The 20,502-nt window shown below is 41.6% G+C and overlaps 1 protein-coding gene and 1 long non-coding RNA gene across 2 annotated transcripts in view; one reads left to right on the forward strand and one right to left on the reverse strand.

Moving 5' to 3' along the window:
- Window positions 1-5,067: 5,067 nt before the first annotated feature.
- LOC115481892 lies at window positions 5,068-8,955 on the forward strand. Its single transcript, XR_003944013.1, has 2 exons — window positions 5,068-7,490; window positions 7,541-8,955. It is a non-coding gene; the product is annotated as an uncharacterized LOC115481892 (long non-coding RNA).
- Window positions 8,956-9,911: 956 nt separating this feature from the next.
- DNAJC7 (DnaJ heat shock protein family (Hsp40) member C7) overlaps window positions 9,912-20,502 on the reverse strand; it is a 65,475-nt gene continuing 54,884 nt past the window's right edge. Inside the window, exons 11-15 of the mRNA XM_030220481.1 lie at window positions 18,877-18,950; window positions 13,950-14,096; window positions 11,904-12,056; window positions 10,841-10,903; window positions 9,912-10,391 (exon numbers count right to left, since the gene is read on the reverse strand). Coding sequence (XP_030076341.1) covers window positions 10,354-10,391; window positions 10,841-10,903; window positions 11,904-12,056; window positions 13,950-14,096; window positions 18,877-18,950 — 475 coding nt within the window. The 3' untranslated portion in view covers window positions 9,912-10,353. The remainder of the gene's footprint in view (window positions 10,392-10,840; window positions 10,904-11,903; window positions 12,057-13,949; window positions 14,097-18,876; window positions 18,951-20,502) is intronic.

Below are 20,502 nucleotides of genomic sequence, written 5' to 3' on the forward strand. Positions count from 1 at the left end.
GGAGAAAATATTTGTTTAGTCAGTGTGTAATTAAACTCTGGAATGTGTTGCCAGAGAATGTGGTAAAAGCAGTTAGAGGGGTTTAAAAAAAAAGGTTTGGATAGTTTCCTAAAAAAAAAGTCCGTAAGCCATTATTAAGATGGGCTTGTGAAAATCCTGCATACAGTAGGATAAGCAGCATAAAATCTGTTATATTGTTCTGGGACTTTGCCAGGTACTGCATGGGCCACTGTTGGGATACAGGATCCTAGGCTTGATGGACCTTTGGTCTGGCCCAGTATGGCAACACTTACATATGTTTATAAGCTTTTTTTGTATGTTTGTTTTGTAACCCACCTAGAGTGATAGGATAGTGTGAGATATAATTTTTTAAATAAATAAATATGTCCACAGAACCTGCCTCTTCCCAAGAACCTTGTACATGAGTGTTCTAGATTCCCCAACAGCTGACACAAGCAGAGAACAGTTAACTCCCTTGTTTTTTTGCTTAGTTAACTGTGGGAAGGGTGCAGATTAAAACTGCTCTTTTAAAGGGTGCTGGCACTCACAGGCAAGTTCTGATTTAGTTAAAGCAAAGGAGGGGAAGATCTGACAACTAATGTAAATTTGGATAATTAGCCAACTAACAGATGTCTTACTGAGAGAGACAAGACCTTACCTACCACTGTATCCCATGGAAGGCTTTCATATTGTAAAAAGAAGGCACCAGTCAGTAACCTGGGTGACTAATATTCTGCCCCCCAATACTGGTGTATTTCACAATCAGACCATTCCATGATTAACAGCCGATTAATTAATTTAGAGTGTTTCATTTAGTCTGTGTGAGTAATAGTAAAGCTAATTTCCTAAACAGGCTGGGTAACAGTTGCACAAGATCCACACTTAACAAATCAATGTATTCATGCTGAACTCTGTGACCAAGGTCGGCCACTGCTTTTCCATGATAATAGCAGCCTACCACCCCAGTTACCAGCTGTGCTTCTTATACCAAATGTTGTAAAAATGTAAAACATGTATTTGATTAATGACTGTTTGTAAGCAGCTTTAAAAATGTCTAATTCAAGGTACTTTTTGTTCTGTGAACTGAAAGAAAGCCTCTTTAAATAAATAAATAGCACTAGAGAAGGTTTTGGCTGTTTTATACATCCTGAGGACTATTATGACATTTGGAACTTTTCCAGGGCTGCTGCACTAGCTGACCCCTCCCCCCCCAAACACTTTTTTTTTCTTTTTGTGAAACCGAGCATGCGCAAGCCCCACCCCCCTCCCCCGTACATGTGCAGGGAAAGGGCTTCCCTTGCACATTCTCTGTTTCACAAAAAAAAAAAAAAAAACAAGAGTGTGTGGGGAGGGGGGTTGTCAGCCAGTGCAGTGGCGACCTGGGACAAGTGCCACTGCTAACTGCCTGGCTTTGCGAGGAGGAGGGCTTCCACTGGTGGGGCTTGGTGGACCCCTACCAGCCAAAGCTACAGCCTGTACCTCAAATTTGGAGAGACGCTAACCCCCCCCCCCCCTTGTGGTTACAGCAATGCTGTAAGCCTACTGTAAAACACACACTGACTTACACACATATAAATGCCATTATGTGATTCATGTAAATGTTAGCTACTATGTTATAGAATTACCCCTATAGGGATTATTTTATAAAGGTTTTTCCATAAAGACAAGGCCTTTAGCACTGGTATCCTTCGCAGCATAGATGCACTATACATGCTGTTTTCAAACAAGAGCCATCTGTTTCATAAAGGCACAGAGGCTCCTTCATGGTCTTTAAAGAGAAGTGTGCCATTATAAAGGTACCTCCGGTTGGGGGGGGGGGGGGCGGCAGCAGCCAGCTTTTAGAAAAAGTAAATCATACAATAAGTTTTGTTTTTGGGGGGGGAGGGGCCCCAGAATAAACTATAGAACAGAACATTTCTGCTGCCTTCCCACCCCAACCCTTCAGACTCTTGCTTGCAGAAAGCTAACACTGGTATGTGGTGCATATTAACTGTATATTTATTATTATTCCATAATCTTTGGTTTACTATTCTGTAATGACCAATAGTCCACTCAAGCTTACTCAATAAATGAAAATCAAACACACAGCCTCACACTAGCTATGTATAATTAACATTTACCACTCACACTGTTATCAGATTTCAGGTAGATGTGGGGCAATCTGATAACAGTGTGAGTGGTAAACGTTAATTATGCATAGCTAGTGTGAGGCTGTGTTTTTGATTTTCATTTACTATTCTTTAAGCCACAATGGGAATTTTTGCTAATGGAACACAAACGATTTCTAGGGAGGGGGCACAACTGAAGACCACTTTTCCAAAACTCAGTCTATCAGCAGCAGTTTTGAGCAAAAATAGGTAGCAGCTTTTGGACTTGAGTTTTGTATAGCGTAATCAGCACAAAGTCATTAAAATACCATGGACGAGTGTTGGCATAGGAACAAGCTACCGTAAATGAATCTTACCTTGCTGAATGAAATTAATTGCACAACTCAAAACTGACAACGAACGGACTGAGTGAATCTTTGAAATGTGATCTTCAATTATGTGTTAAGGTAGAAGTAGACATAACTCACAAGAATTGGTGGGGGGGGGGGAGGGAAGAGAGCAGGACTAATACAGCATATATGAATAAATGTGGCCTGAAACGGCATCTTCTCTTCTAGAAGAGCAGCCATGTGAATCAGTAGTACAAAAAATGACATTCAGAGGCTGGTAGCACTGTTCAGACTGTACCTTCATTTAACGACACACAAGCTGTTCCAATCAAAACAGACAGAAGATGCATAGTCAACTAATAAATAGGCTGAGCACCTTCAGTTTGGGCCCTGAAGTGACTGACTGGGTTAAGAACTGGTTGAATGGAAGGCGACAGAGGATAGTGATAAATGGAGCTCATTTTGAGGAAAAGCCTGTTACTAGTGGTGGGCCGCAAGGTTCAATTCTTCGGCCAGTTCTTTTAAAGATTTTTGTAAGCAATATTGCTGAAGGGCTGTCTGGTAAGGTTAGCCTGTTTGTAGATGATTCCTAAAACCTGCAATAGGGTAGACACCCCTGATGGTGTTGATAGCATGAGGAAGGACTTAGCGAAGCTAGAAGAATGGTCTGGAATTTGGCAGCTAAGATTTAATACTAAAAAAATGCAGGATCGTGCATTTGAGCTGCAAAAATCTGACGGAACCATACAGTTTAGGAGGTGAAGAACTTTTGTGGATGAGAGGAGTGGGACTTGAGTGTGACCATATTTAATCTTCAGATGGCCAAATAGGTAGAAAAGGTGACAGCGAAAGCTGGAAGGATACTTGGGTGCAGAGAGAGAGGAATGGCCAGTTGGAAAAAGGAGGTGAAGATGATGCCCCTGTATAAGACTGTGGTGAGACCTCATTTAGAACACTGTGTACAATTCTGGAGACCACACCTTCAAAAAGATATAAACAGGATGAGTCGATCCAAAGGGTGGCTACTAACATGGTCACCCTTTGGACCCTTTATAATGAATTGGTCACCCTTCATCATAAAACATAAGGGGCAAGGAGGTTTGATTGACAGGAGATGGTGTCACATGACAAGACTGAAGCCATCTATACCCAAGGAGGTTTAATTGCTTCCCTACACAGCAGCTGCCATGTTGATACACTCAAAACATATTACTTTGTATGACAGCAAGCTCCACCTATCGGGTTCAGGCCAGATAATGGGCCAAGCACCTGTTGAGTCAATTAAACCTCCTTGGGACAGACTTAAGGATTCAATATGTATACTTTGGAAGGAGGAGTGGCCTAGTGGTTAGGGTGGTGGACTTTGGTCCTGGGGAACTGAGTTTGATTCCCACTTCAGGCACAGGCAGCTCCTTGTGACTCTGGGCAAGTCACTTAACCCTCCATTGCCCCAGGTACAAATAAGTACCTGTATACAATACTTAAGCCGCATTGAGCCTGCCATAAGTGGGAAAGCGCGGGGTACAAATGTAAAAAAAAAAAAAAAGCGGGAGAGGGGAGCTATGACTGACAACTTTAAACACCTATGTGGCATAAATGCACAGGATGTGAGTCTCTTTCAATTGAAAGGAAAATCTGGAATGAGAGGGCACAGGATAGACATGGGGGAAGCCACTACTTGCCCTGGGATTGGTAGCATGGAATGTTGCTACGATTGGGTTTCTGCCAGGGAGAATAGATGGGCAGACTGGATAGGCCATATAGGCTTTATTTGCCTATATTTTTCTCTATCTGCTAAAGTAGACTCCTGACCTGGACAGTTTTTACCTTAGTGAATCTATTAATCTAGAAAATGGCCTCAGTTTCTGTGGGATGTTGAACCGTTTCTACATGTATCTGTGTATGTAATTGTCAGCACTCTGTATTCTCTCAGGGGAGATATCTCCAAATGGGTTAGTTTGGCAGATACTACTATAAGGGCAGTTGTTTGGCTAATATCAGCAAACCTGTAGAACATCTGTTTCCTGCCCCAAAGAGAGCTGCTCTTGGCATCCAGGGAGGGGGAACAGACAGTGTTTCCCTGTAATTTTACAGAAGCATGACACAGCTGGGAAGAACAGCTGCATTGTCCAGAGGTCATGAACAGAGCCTGTCCCCATCTCTGTACAGAGCTGTGGGACGCTCCAAAGTCCCCAGCAGCTGCTTTTTCTATTCTGTACAGTCTCTGTTTCCCATACACAAAGGCAAAGCAGAATACAATACATGAAGAAAGGGCCCCTTTTACCCTGTAGGCAGTGGCTGACTTTTTAAGTAACGACCTTATAATTAAAGGTTGGTACAGGGTTATGGTAACTGATACAACTTTGTCTGCTACAGACAAAATAAACGAGAACTCCAGAACATCGTAATTGCAGTTCAGATTCCTCTGGCAGTCCACTCACTCACTCACTCGCCCACCCATTCCTACTCATCTATTCTTACATTCAAGCTTTATCAGCAACTATTCCAAATCACCACCCGCATGGTGCTACCATAGTACATATCTTTGAGAAACACTGGCTTGTAAACCAAACATGCAGCTTTATAAAAAAAAAAGAAACCTTTAGAAGCATGCACAATGCATGTCACTGTGCAGCTTAAAAGGACCAGATTTTAGCATTTCTACTGAAGAATGTCCTAAGCTTTAGATGTAAGAAAAACATTTGGAATAGGTTTAACTTCCATTTTTGTTCTTAGAGTTCAAAAAGGACAGGAAGCAAAGAACAAAGTAAATAAAATGAAATAAATAAAACCACAAACCCTATATTAATCCCAGCTACAGTTTAATCAAACGTTTCTCGCACCAGTGCAAAAACTGGACTTCAGGGGCTGGTACGACCAGTGCAGGGGGGGAGGGTATTAGCTTTGTGACTCTTTAATTTAGACCCTCAGTCCCCCCCCCCCCCCAACCAAAAAAAAAATAACATTAAGCAATCACTATCACTGGAAAAGCACCCCTTCATGTTCAATTATGCATTTTTACAACTTAATTATTAATTATGTTTTACATAGGTATTGTGTACATAATGAGGGCAATTTCCAACAGTCATTTAGCCAGGTAGACTTGTGAAAATTACTCATAGGGAGTCTGGGCAAAACCATGTACGGATGGTCTTTGAATTTGTATGGCTATCATAACCTGTTTTGCTTTGACTGCAGCTGCCCCCCACCCCCCAGGTGATCACCTAGTCTGCATAATGGTTAAACCAGCCCTGGTTGAACCGTGCTTTCAAGGCTGCCAGCCCAGAACAAGATAAAACAATCCATCTCTGAGGAGCAGTAACTGAAGGGATAAAATGTTAAACTGACCTTAAAAACAAAAATCCTAAAAGTCACATCAGTATACACTATTTAAAATGGTTTTTTTTTAAAGCCATCAATCCTACCGAACATGTCTCAAATTGCCATTAGAATTTCTCCTTCTGTTGTCTGTTCAACCATTATTTAACCAAGACATGTGCTAAATGAAGTTCTGTAACTCACTGCACCAGGCCATGAAAAACTTTACATAAGCTCCCAGAAATTTTATAGCTGATACAATAAATGTTCTCACTACATTAATATGTTCTATATACATCATGTACAAATGTTTTATTTGTTTAAAGTTTTTAATAAGTTGGCACACAACTCTGTCTTCAACTACATTAAACCATGCAATTGTGTACAGTCTGCGTAAGCATCTCTGAAGAACATATAAACTTCTTTTTCACCCTCCCTAATATATAATTACAGTTTGAAATGATATATTAACACTAGATATTAATCAGAGGTACTTCCCCTCTCCCCCACTTAACTGAACCATGTGCACCAGTAAATCAGCAGAAAAAAAACCCCATACTTTTGCTCTAAAACTCCTGACTCCTTTAATTAAAGTCCATGTATTTATCCACTGTAAACATTTTCAGCAAGAGTTCAGCAAGTGTATTGAAATTTTCACAGTATCTGTGAGCCAATGCAAGTTGCCTGAAGTATTAACTGCCTCTTCTGGATGTCCCTCCTCCAACGTCGCTTCTGTCGTAGAGGTTTCTCTGTCCTGCCTTGAAAGAGTGTTTGGATATTAAACAATGTCCTCGCAGCAAAGTCAAGGCGTGACAGATGAGAAAGCACACACAGACACCTAGAAAAAAGGGAAACGCGTGGCACTGCTTGGTTACCGAAACAAGGGACAGGAGAGCTTGGCACAGCCAGCAAGATGTTGCCATCTTTACAGGTGCTCCTCGCTTAGTCCACTTACAGGAATTGAGCACAACCATGCAAATAATGCATTCTGATGATGGATAGGATGCCTGTTCTTCACACCCCTGCTAAAAACAGCACCTGCCTTTCTGAATGAACAGCATTACATCAGATGCGCCTTTGGTGTCACCTGCTGACCAGAAGGGAGAAAACATAGGCTGTTTATTTACAGGAGTGTTTCAGCAGTACATAGCACGTAGGGGGTAAGTCTATAAAGTGGGCACCGACATTCAGGCACCAATACTGCAGCTAAGTGCATCTTGCAGTGGGCGTACACATGGACAAAATGTGGGGGAGGTGCACACATATGAGCATAACGGAGTATTCTCTAAGTTATGCGTCTATCTCCGGAAACCAGGCCTGAGCGTTTATGTTGGTGTTTTAAGTGCTTTTGTCTAAACACATAATCTACAAAACAAAGTAGGCAGCTACCTCCAAATCAGGTGCCTCCTTATAGAGCAGCCCTCTATCTGCTGTTGCTGGGTCAATGCTTGTATGCATGCACACATCAGAGGCCCTTCCTGTGGATGGATTTGGCTGAAATTTGGCAGGAGTCACCAAAAACAGGCATGCCAATACTCCTGCTCAAATTTTAGCTGATTCTATCCCAGGACCCCTCTGACTGATGTGCCAGGGGAGAAGAAGCCATCTGATTTGGCACGATTGGGTGGTGAATCGGGATGTAACATACAAGATGAAGAAATGTACCTTCCTTTCAACAGGCTACAGGTGAACAGCTCACTAACTTATTATAAATTTTGGATCTTCCAAGGTGAAGGTCAATTTTGTTTTACACCCACCCTGCTGCGAAAGATTTTAGATGTTCAGCCTTGCACCAAAGACAGATTTATTGATACATTAAAGCAAGGGTCTGCAATCACTGCTTCACTGGGGCGAGTCTATGCTGCAAGGGTTCTGGATGGAAACATCTATATTAAAAAGGGGAGGGAAAGGTTACATGACAGGTTACACAGTGTTCCAGCATTTGGTTTGAAGTCTTCTGTCTTGTGCATAGCAGCGATTTAAGGAGTCTGGAAAATGGTTTAGTGTCTGGGAATCTGAGAAGGCAGCTGCCTTGACAGAAATAAAGCGGGGCAGCCATAAACCAACAAATGCACTCTCTCTTCCTAAGGACTTAAGGCTCCATGATGAATCTCTCTAGCAATTCTGATAACTTACAAGCCATACAGGTTACTGAGGGCAGACGCAGCACAGCTGATATACAAAATCCATTAATAATGTGACATCTATAGAATCTCCTTGCCTCGGACTAACTAACCGGTGAGCTGGTCCTGTTCTACAACCTTACTGGGCAGGGGAATAGTTTTAAGTCCAAAGTCTGTCTTCTTTTGGTCATGTTCCCTCCAGATGCCATAAACCACATGACCACGCTTGTCACCCCACCCCCATGGGCAGCTGTCTGGAGCAGCAAAGGTGCTCAAGATAGCCAGATAATCCCAGGAAGATTGTTGAGAGTTTTTCCAGTTTGTTTTAAAAGCTCCTCGCAAGGCATTCTAGGATGATTATTTTTCTTTAAAGTAAGACTACGCATCCTGGAAAGCTCAGAGGCAGAACGTCTTTTCTTCATGTTCAATTGTGAAGCGCTGCGTACGACTGGTAGCGCTATAGAAATGATTTATAGTAGTAGTAGTAGTAACGTGAACTTGGAAATGTCTTTGGGTTTGAGAAGTCAGATAGTAAGCACAGACCATCGTTCTCCAATCCAGTTTTACAGTCTGCCATTACTTTAGGCTCTACTCCACGAAAGGCTTTCTGAAGATCCTTAAGTGTGTGCACACAAATGAGCGGAAGATAGAGGCTTTCCGGTTGCCAGGTCTCTTCTTCCTTTTTGCTGCCACCCTCAGAAGGTGGAATAGAGTTACAGATCAATAACTCAATAAGCTGCCATTCCATGAGATCAGACAGTTCCCAAGGTTTCATCCAGAGACTTCGAGTCCATTTATCACTGGTAGGTCACTTCTAAGCAGCCTCTATGCCATCTACAAACATCTTCCACTCTTGTTTAAACTTCTCAGATCAAGATAAAAAGATAGGGGGTGGGGAGAGGAATTTGATACCACATCTGAGTTCAAAACACTCATACTACTTTATCAAAGGGTTCTTCAGAAAGAATGGACATGTTTCAATAGGGCATGATGCAAGCACCGGAGCAAACCTTTACTGCCCAAAAACCTTGTTTTTTCTTTTGTTAAACAGGAGAAAAGACACATTTGTTCTCAAAAGCTGAAAAAAATACATTTCATACTCAACTGTCAAATCAGGATTTCCCCTAGAAGCTGATCACAATCAGGTTCCGCTGTGGGAAGTAAACCTCTATTGGAAAACTCTTTCAGACTACTGGAAGGTGGGGCAGGAAGGGGTTCCTAACACCAAGTCAATAGCTACAAACAGATCTGGTTTTCCAGGAACATAACATTACTCTGTTTCTTAAATCATCTATGTGCAGATATCTCTGAAGAATGCTTGCTGACAAATTGTGGATACCTCAAAATCCAGATCTGCTCGCAGACATTCCTGGCATATGCTACACCAGGGAACACCGTCTCCTACTGCTTAGCAGATTAAGCTGGCCTAGATTTTAATTCAAGTTTACTTAGGCAGTCTGAGCTTATGTATTTGACCAGAAAAGAGCTTCTTAGCTGTTCAGTAGCAGTTTAACAGAGTCAGATGGGGGAAATTTCCCCCAAGCACAAAACAAGGTGGGGGGTGGGGGACAGGAACCTGGCAACCCCCCCCCCCCCCTCCCCAAGCTTTTCATTTCTTATCTCCCTCTCTGAGCAGCACACTATTTTGTTTTTAACACCGCTACATATCAGTCCCCCAGAGCCAAAGGATGCCCATTCAGAAGAGCATCCTCTTAAGAGCCTGAGTAAATGACATAGGAAAGTTATTAATATTCCATCAGTGACCCTAATAACCATTTTTCCAGTCCTTAGACACTAAGCTGCACAGGGCAATGACACTCATTCCTGATTTTCCTTAACTGCTTTTTAGAGGCTACATGTCTGCTGCTTTATGTTAAATGCCCACAAGTATGTTTGAGAGAGTGCCCCACCACAAAGTTACCAACATTTATACTGGATATGGCTAGGTCAAGTATGCAAAAACATCCCTGCAATTTCTCTCTTTTTTTTTTTCGTCATTTTTTTTTTATTTCTCCCTCCTCTTCCTTCCTCCCTCCCCCCCCCCCCCCCCACTCCGCCCAGGTTAAGAATACTTTTGGAGTGCACAGACAAAACTGACTTTAAAAAAAAAAAAAAAGAGAACTAGCACTTTTGTCACCTGGATCATTCAGTCCTAAGTGTCCCCATTTTGAGCAGACAACTCAGCAGCTGACAGGAGGGATTAAAAGGGTACAAACCTTTTTTTTCCTTTTGTTTCTTTTTAATAAAGTTAATAGTAAAACAAAAAATTAATTATCCTTTTGTTTTTCTTCACTTTTCTATCTCTTCAAAGCAGACTCCTTTGCTTCACACACACAAACATATGAGAGGTATCCAGTTGAGACTAGGAAACTGCTCCAAGGACAGTGAGACATGATGGCATAAAGGAGGAGTCTCTGATTTAAAGTTAAGTGTCCACATTCCAGGTTAAAACAGGGCAGGCAACCGTCAGGTTTATTAGCCAAACTGGAAGAAGAAATTTCCAGGCCCAGAAGCTGTAATGAAGAAGTTAATCAATATTAATACCGTATAAACAATTATAAAATGGGGGGGGGGGGGGGGGGAGAGGGGAGACTTGACATAATATAACCCACCCACGTATTATGCTTAGACCTCACTGAACCTGTGCAAAGCTTTAAAATGAAACAGAAGCACACACAGATGAGTAAGAAGAAAGAGAAAATCAAATAAACTGGTAACAACACATCAAGTCACCAGTATGTTGCTGCGTAATTTTAAAATCTTGATTAGTAGTCAGGAGACACTCTGCAGCTACAGCAACAGAATATATTGGCCCACTAAGTGATCTGCCCGAGAACAGCCACATTTATGCGGAGCAAAGACAAGACAGATACAGGACCTTGAACAGCACATGGTAGGAACATCGATGGGGGCTACGCCACTCACAGACACGGAGAGCAAACAGCAAATGCTAAGAACTCACCTTCAAAGCTGAAACCACCTGGACCACCAAAGAATGCCTTGAAGATATTGTTGGCATCAAAATCTACAGGGCAGAGAAGGAAAACAGCATTGTTAAATGGTACCTATATGAATTTATTGTCATTAACTAAGAGGTCGACATTCAACCAGCAGCGGCGTTAATGCTGGGCCATGTTGGGGGGCCAGATTTATGTGGCCGGCTCTCTATTATGCATTTAACGGTTTTAACCGCTAAACTTAAGACTGTAAGTGCTGATTATCAGCACTTAATCGTATAAGTGCCAACTCCATCCCTGGACCGTCCACAAAACCTCTGGCTTTAAGTTTAGTGGTCTGTGGTGATATTCAGTGGTATTAACCAGTTAACTGCTGCTGAATATCAGTGGACAGCCCCGAACAAGCAATTTCACCAGCCAGGAGCTCTTTCTGGCTGGTTAAATTGCTTTGAATGTAGACTCCTATGTTTCTATTATCTTGTAAATTGTGGCACCTAAAGTTGGAAGGGTGGTGAAGTAAATTCTGTAAATTCACAGTGGAGTTTGCTTATTTTCAGCTCTACAGAACGACACTCTTATTTTTAGGGACATCCAAGGAAACCGGTGCCCAACATGCCTCCTTTTCCACCTTCCCCATTCTCTGGGCCCTCTGCTAGGGTGCCCAAACCTCCTGATATGCTGAGGAATAGACAAACCACGATTAACCCCCTGTATGCCACCACTAAAAATCCATGGTTCTGCTGCATTCAAATCAGTAAAACTCCCCATTTCCCCTTGAAGTTTCAATATTAATGTTTACGTTTTTTTGTAACCTCCCCCCCATCACTGCTCATCTAAGTAAACTAGGGGTTCCACTGAGTTAATCATCATCAGAACCCACACCATATCAGCATGTGGTTAACAGCTGAACTAGCTTCCTGACACCTACCCCTAGATATTCCCCTCAGGAACAAAGTGTACCTGTGACCAGCATCATATGAATGGGCTTATGAAATATGGAGGAACTGTCTGAGATGCCACCGCTCTCAAGCTATGGTTTGGAACACAAGAAGCATCTGCCATACTCACCTCCCATATTCATTCCATCCTCGTCAAGGTCTTGCCCGCTGTCATAACGAGCTTTCTTCTTCGGGTCCGACAGGATGGTGAAGGCTTCCCCCACCTCCTTGAACTTCTTCTCTTCCTCTTTTTGAATTTCTGTTGTGGCTGCGCTGTGCCGATCTGAAAGAGAAGCCAAAAACAAAGGAAGCATATCTCAGAAAAAAGCTGCACCTCTGTTAATTTATTTCTCTAAATTCTTCCTGTCTGCCATGCAGAAAAGCTCTTTCAAACATTGCAGTACAATGAAACTAATGGTTACCCATTAAAGCCCAATTAATATTAAGCTTCCATGTTCTATGGTACATGTTCAAATACTTATTTTCATTTCTGTTATCTTCTATTTCATCATGTGCTGCAGATTCACGCCTTCTTTATTGTCCATCATTTGTAAAAGTAAGATTTAAGAAATCTCTATCGGCATTTCCATACCAGGCAGTTTCAAAATGGTGTTCACTCCCAGTTGATATTAGAAAGATTAACTCTTTCCTACTGTTTCAAACAAACAATTGAAAGCTTAACTGTTTAAAAAATTTCTGCTTTATTGATCATCTTTTCTTTTCATTATTGTGTAACCGTTAATTCTTGTGTATCTTCTTTGAACCTCTAACTGGGAGTTGGCAGACTACAAGCACTGTTACCATTACCAAACATTGAGTGTATGATTCCTGGAGAGAGACAGTTGAGGGGAGAAACGATACAGGTCTATAAAATCCTGAATGGTGTGGAACGGGAAAATGTGATTTACTTTTTCAAAAAAGTATAAAGACTAGGGGACCCTCCTTGAAGTTACATAGTAGCACATTTAAAACAAATAGGAAAAAATATTTTTTTTAAACTGAGTACATAGTTAAACCCAGCTACACTAACTGCTTTTACCACTCACTTCAGCAGTGAGTTCCAGTGCTTAAGAGAATTGGACAAATTCCTGGAGGAAAAATCCATAAACCATTACCAAGATAGATCTGGGAAAGCCATTGTTTATCTATGGGGGTTGGTAACATGGAATCTTGCAACTTTTTTGGGACTTTGCCAGGTACTTGTAACTTGGATTTACCACTAGAAACAGGATATTAGGCTAGATGGCAGGACTGTGGAGTTGGTACACCAAACCGACTCGAACTCCTCTATTTTTCTACTGTCTTACTCCAACCCTACTAATATTAGGCTTTACATTTTTTGGTCTGGGTCGAAAATACTGGTAAATATGACTTATTTACCAGTACTTTAGATCCAGGACAAAGAAATGTATGTATCAATATAAAATGATAATTTTTTTTTTTTTTGAAGTTGGAGTCGACTGACTCCACCCAAAATTGCGTCAGACTCCACAACCCTGCTAGATGGACCTTTTGGTCTGACCCAGTAGAGCAACTCTTATGTTCTAATGAGGGAAAAAATGTCAACTCTCCTGCTACACAATCAAATTCACCTGGCTTTCTTACCTATATTGGTATACCTAAAAGCTTCTCGGCCTATTCAAGTGGCTCTACATCTAGCACACAGTAAAAGCCTGAATGGTTCAAACTACTAAGGAATAGGCTTTTTAAAACACAGCCTTTAAGAATGACAATGTTTGGCAATGTTGAAGATCTACACAAAAGAGGATCATCAGCAATACGACAGACTGAAATAATAACAGCAGCAATGGATGCCACTCTATCAACAATTAGCTGCCTGACTGAAGACCAAACTCAGTTCAGGACAACTATTTAGAGGGTCACCATGAGTTGACACTGACTCGAAGAACTTAACAACAACAAAGAATGAAAAGGAAAACTGACACCTGACCTGCACTGCAGTACAAGTCACTACGCACCAGTTGAGGCATATAGAAGCCCTAATCTTGCTGTATTCTCACCTCAACCAAAGATGTTGGTCATAGAATCTATTAAAAATCAGATGTCAATTTTTATAACAAACTAAAATCTAGAACTTCACAGTGATTTTAAAGGCTAGGACAAATCTTACAGGTTCACTGGCTCTCAAAGTCTGGCAGTATGCCAAGCCCCGTACCTGGATGATGCATCAGGGCACGCTTCCGGTATGCCTTCTTGATGTCATCTTCTGAGGCATTCTTGTCCACCCCCAGAATTTTGTAGTAATCTTTCCTTTTGCTTTTCTTCAGCTCCATCTGGGCATTCTTGAGCAGCTGCTTGTGTTCTGGTGAGAAAGTACCAATGAGCTACCTGGTAAGCATTTTCTGTTCCAGAAAGGAAGAGCTCCTCCTTAGATTTCCTTACATTTATCCAAAGTTAGAATGCCAAACTTATCAAGTAGAGCAACGCAGTCGTTGTCACTTTAGGGACAAATATTCCCTACTCCCCGAACTGCTCTAGCAATAAGACAAATTTAACTAGTTTTATCTTGTCCCATTTTTAGACTTCAACGTTATTAGATCTTTGCCAAGGGCACTGAAAAAAAGTAAGAGAAGATGCACAGCCTATTCTCATATGCAACAGAACCCTGCCAAAATGAATGCAATTTGTAAACATTGGATTTTACCCTGTGATCCGTGGGACATTTACATCCGTGAGATGCCCTGTTGTTTATTCTTTATCCTAGGAGATGGTGAGACGTGTGTGTGTGTGTGTGTGTGTGTGTGTGTGTGTGGGGTGGGCGAGGAAGAGGACTAAGAGCAGCATGGTCATTCTCCCTTAAGCGTTCTGGATTATTTTACTGGATAATTTTATGAGCTACTTGACCATGTAGAATAGTGTTTTAAACATTCAAGTAGGTGGTTACAAAAATGTCCTGGGAGTATATATATGCATAAATAAGTTGGGCTTTTATTACTATTTTTGTGTAATATATAGAGAAATTAGATCTTACCTGCTAGTTTCCTTTCACTGAGTCCCTCCAGACCAGACCAGTCCAGACTCATGGGTTTATGTTCTCCACCAACAGAGTCTGAGAACCACTGGATTGATATATCAATCTACAAGGACCTATGCAACTCACAGCCAGATAGGATTTTCCTTTTTAGTGTGCCTGAGAGTTTGGCGAATCTTGACAAACAGTTATATAGGGAAGGCAGTTCTGCCTCTGTTGAATCTTTCACTCAAATCTTTTCTTCTGGTTGGAAACCAAGTAGAAATAGCTTGGGGGTTCTTGAGTTCAAGTTGCAACTTTGTCTTTTTTTTTAGGCCACCTGAAAGGTTGTCCTGAGAATTTCATCCACATGCAGTGCGCTATACAACCTCCTGTGTGTTTCTCCATCCCGAGTGGAGTAGGATTCTGCTGCTTAAGGCACTAGGACCTTCTGTCCTTTGACCCCCCCTTAAACAGCTTCTTGAAAGTAGCTTACCCTTTACGCAGTTATTTTCGATTTTTCTCTCTTCATATAAGAATTTTGAACTAAAAGATTTAATAGCACAGATCCCTATCTCAGGGGTGTAGCCAGACTTCGGCGGGAGGGGGGCCCAGAGCCCGAGGTGAGGGGGCACATTTTAGCCCCCCCCCCAACTCTGACCCCCCTCCCGCTGCCAAACCTCCCTCGCTGCCGCCTACCTTTGCTGGCGGGGGACCCCAACCCCTGCTAGCTGAGGTCCTCTTCTTCCGGCGCAAGGCTTCGTTCTGTTTCTGTAAGTCTGACTTACAGAAACAGAACGAAGCCTTGCAGATCAGCCAGCAACGCGGCCGCTGACTGATCTGCAAGGCTTCGTTCTGTTTCTGTGAGTCCTGACGTCAGACTCACAGAAACAGAATGAAGCCTTGCGCCGGAAGAAGAGGACCTCGGCTGACAGAGGTTGGGGTCCCCCGCCAGCAAAGGTAGGCGACGGCGGGAGGGGGGGGGGGTCGAGAGGGTCGTAGGCAGGGGGGCCCAGGCCCCCGTGGCCCCATTTAGTTACGCCACTGCCTTATCTCCAATTCACAGAAGAAGGAATGTTCATTAAACAATTTTGTCTTTTCTTTCAGAGAGGTTGTCCTTATTTCAAGTAGATCAAGTCTGTACTTTTGCTCCATGTCTGGTGTGTACTTTAAAAGTGCAATGACATGATCAACCAATTTCCAAGGTTGGGAAAATTGAATTTTTCTCTTTGCAGGTTCTGGTAAAGTGAAACAATTTCTAAAACCATCATTGCCAGTAGCTGAGGTAATTTTTTATCAGCATATATACAGTACAGTCCTGATTAACTGACCTTTAGTTATCCAACAGTCGGTAATCTGGGCTCTACTGTTCTCCTTCGTACCTGACCAGCCATTCGTCCTGGAACTTCACACCCTCCCCCCCCCTCCCCACACACACAAAGCACCTCATAACAGCAGCCATACTGGGTCAGACCAATGGTCCACCTAGCCCAGTATCCTGCTTCCAACAGTGGCCAATCCAGGTCACAAGTACCTGGCAGAAACCCAATCAGTAGCAACATTCTATGCTACCAATCCATGCTGCCAATCCCATGGCAAGCAGTGGCTTCCCCCACCTTCATCTCAATAACAGACTATGGTCTTTTCCTCCAGGAACTTGTCAAAACCTTTTTTAAACCCAGATATGCTAACTGCTGTTACCACATCCCCCGGCAATGAGCTCCAGAGCTTAACTATTATTTGGGTGAAAAAATATTTCCTCCCATTTCTTTTAAAAGTATTTAAGCGGTTTACATAGTAAATACAGGTACTTATTTGTACCTGGGGCAATGGAGGGTTAAGTCACAAGGAGCTGCAGAGGGAATTGAACTCAGTTCCCCGCTGCGCTAACCACTAGGCTACTCCTCCACTCCACTCCTTTCCTCATATGGGAGAAGTTCCATCTCCTTTATCATTTTGGTTGCTCTTCTTTGGACCTTTTCTAATTCTGCTATATCTTTTCTTTTTTTTTTTTTTTTAAGAAATGGCGACCAGAAGTGAACGCAATTCTCAAAGGTGAGGTCGCACCATGGAGCAATACAAAGGCATTATAATATTCATGGTCTAATTTTGCATCCCTCTCCGCTTTTTTGGCCACCACCGCACACTGGGCAGAAGATTTCAGTGTATTGTCTACAATGACTCCTAGATCTTTTTCTTGAGTGTTGCTTCCTAAGGTGGACCCTAGCATCAGGTAACTATGATTTGGATTATTCTTCCCAATGTGCATCACTTTGCATTTGTCCACATTAAATTTCATTGGCCATCTGGATGCCCAATCTTCCAATTTTCTAAGGTCTTCCTGCAATTTTTCACAATCTGCACGTGTTTTCACAACTTTGAATAGTTTTGGGTCATCTGCAAATTTATTTACCTCACTCGTCATTCTTTTTCCAGATCATTTCTAAATATGTTAAATAGCACCGGTCCCAGTACAGATCCCTGCAGCACTCCACAATTCACCCTCTTCCACTGACAAAAATGGCCATTTAACCCTACCCTTTGTTTTCTGTCCAATAACAAACTCCTAATCCACAGAGGGACATTGCTTCCTATCCTGTGACTTTTCAATTTTCTCAGCAATCTCTCATGAAGAACTTTGCCAAAAGCTTTCTGAAAATCTAGATACACTACATCAACTGGCTCACCAGTATCCACATTTATTTATGCCTTCAAAGAAATTAAGCAAATTGGTGAAGGCAAGACTTCCCTTGGCAAAACCCATGCTGACTCTTTTCCATTAAATCACGTTTGTCTATGTGTTCCATAATTTTATTTTTTTTATACTACTTTTCATTATTTTTCCCGGCACTGAAATCAGTCTTACTGGTCTGTAATTTCCAGGAACACCCCTGGAATCCTTTAAAAAAATATCGTCATTACATTGGCCACCCTCTAATCTTCAGGTACTACAGACGATTTTAACAACAGATTACAGATCACTAACAGATCAGCAATTTCATGTTTGAGTTCTTTCATTACCATAGGGTGTATGCTATCTGGTCCAGGTATTTCTCACTCTTTAACTTGTCAATTTGGCTCAGTACATCTTCCAGGTTCACTGAGATTTCTTTCAGTTCCTCCACATCATCACCCTTGAAAATCATTTCCTGTACAAGCAGATCTCTTACATCTTCTTCCGTAAAGACCAAAGCAAAGAATTCACTTCCTCCCCTATCCACCCATAGGTTCCCCCCAGGCCTATCTTTCAGCTCTGCTTTCAAAATGGCTGCCATAACCTCTCGTAGCAGTATCATTCATTCTTATATTCTCAAAGCACTGTTGGTTCCAGGTAGGAGTAGAGCTGTATTTGGATCTAAAATGATTCAGGCAGAGATCTTGGTGTCCCATTCATCTTGGGAACTTCTTTGATACATTCCACAGGTTCTGGACTGGTCTGGTGAGGACACCAAGGAAGGAGAAAGAGTCTTATGTGCTACATTTCTTTCCTTTAGTCCCACCAGACTAGTCCAGAGGCCCTCCCTAATATATATTTCTGGTTATTAAATCCTGGGAGTATAATTTAATATTGCTCTTTTCATGCTTATCGATAAACACTCTTCAGGTTCAACATTTAGTTTTCTCTCTTTTTAGTTTTTTTACTGGCAGTATGTGTATTGTAGTACAGCAACTCAAGTGAGATAGAAAACAGATGGCTCATTACTTTTGTCATTTGAAATACTAAACATCTAAAGCTGCATGGTGCCCTTACTGGGCAAAGTACGCAAGGCTTCATTTTTTCTCTGTCTCCATCAGCTGACCAACAGGCACAATCCACAGGTTCTGGATTGGTCTGGTAGGACTAAAGGAAAGAAAATTAGGTGGTAAAACCTATTTCTCATTTTTTGCTATTATAAGTGCTATCACATTGGATTATGTGCGATTTGTTTTTCTTTTAAGAACAAGGATGTAAGACAAGGTTTCACTACTATAAATGTGGTTGCATTTTGCAAGCAAAAACTACTCTCTACTTCAAGAGAGAGTATTTGGATGGTTATATATAATTGACTGTGAAACACTTTTGCTGTTTTGAAATGTTCAAGAGACATATCTGCAAAGGCAGCATAAGATTATGAGTTCCTTATTGCTTTACCTTTTGTTTTTTCTGTCTGGTAAACTTTCTCATAATCCCGTACCGCTTCTTCAAACTGTTCTGTGTCCATGTAACTATTGGAAGAACAATGGTAGTGTAAATGTTTTCTACTTAAGAAAGATATACTCAAGTCAGGCTTTAACTTTCAATATTATATCCACCAAAACTCAAAAATGATTCCAAAGTAGTTCAAATATTGCATTACTTAGTCCTAAATAATCTGCTCTTATGCATAAAAAGTTAACAGATCATGGTGTCTGCTAAATGACTTATACCTGTGATCAGAAAAAAAAAAACCCTCCTTCAAAAAGCTAATTTAAATACAATCATTTTTCAAGTGACTTATAAAAACCACACTTAACTCAGAGTGCATGTCAGTGAGGTCATTAAGTGTTTATCACCAACAAAGTATCAATATCTTCATTTTTTAGAGTTTAATCAAATCTGTCTTCGTCAACTACATATTTTGTAATCAACAGCCATTATTTTGCCATTTAAGACTGCAGCAGTGTAAATATACTGTATTAGTGTCCTCCATGTTCTTGCTCATAGCTCACTGGCCACTAATATTATAAAGTTCTTAAATGATTCCTTTTCCCCACTTTAGATATCAGAGCAGTTGTTTAGGACTAATTAATGCAATATTTGCACTACTTTGAGATCATCTGAGTTCTGGGTTAAACAACACTTATCTTGCACTTTCCTATACTAGTCTAGTGTTTTTTCTGCCTCCCATGTCTCACTTCAGCAAATCCTAAGCTCCTCTTACCTGCACCTTAAAAGAATATTCTGTAAACAGCCTTGTCTATTTAGTTCTGGAGTTCAAGGAACCCCCAGTAGTATCTGTAGTGACCAAATGTCACAACACCACACCCTGATCTCTGAAAATGAGGTGCAGTAACCACTGAGGTGTTGGGGAAGCAGACAGTGAAAACAGCGGAACTAAGGTAGACAAAACCTTTTACACAGCTAGACACATCAAAGACCAATTAAAAAATATTTAATATGTTTAAGAGAAAAACATTTGATCACCTTTAAAAAATCTGCAGACTATGAGCACAAAATTAAAATAAAACCAACATTTCCTTTTGAAGACTAAGTAACCTTCTCGCACACAGACTGCCAGTCTCCTGAAAACCCCAGAGCTGTAAGGGTGGTTCTTTCAGCAGTAAGAATCACATTGCTACACAGAAATGCAATGCTCCCTTGTGCTGGAGGCACATGCCCCTGTTTTATGATCAGTGTCTTGGGCACACTATGTCAAGGCTAGTTGGAAAGGAGGTGCCACATAACCTTCACAGGGCAGGTGAAGGAGAGAGGGGAATGGACGTAATGTTTAAATGCCTTCTGATACACTACTAACACTGATAAAGTCTATGTCCTTCTCGCTCTGCAACCTATTTGTGAAAAGTGAAAAAGGAATAGTATCCTACAAATTTCCAATTCTCTCCAGGAAAGGCATTGCAGAGGCCAAGGTTCCCTTATGGAAAGACCTGCTGAAAGCCAGGTTCCTCTGTTCATCCCCATGCTCAAAGGGCATAGGGAGCCAATTGGTACAGTGCAATTCAGGCCTTCAAATATAAGAACATATGTGTTGCCATACTCGGACAGACCGAAAGTCCATCA

This window comes from Microcaecilia unicolor, chromosome 12 (assembly GCF_901765095.1).
Source record: "Microcaecilia unicolor chromosome 12, aMicUni1.1, whole genome shotgun sequence".
NCBI classification, from domain to species: Eukaryota; Metazoa; Chordata; class Amphibia; order Gymnophiona; family Siphonopidae; genus Microcaecilia; species Microcaecilia unicolor.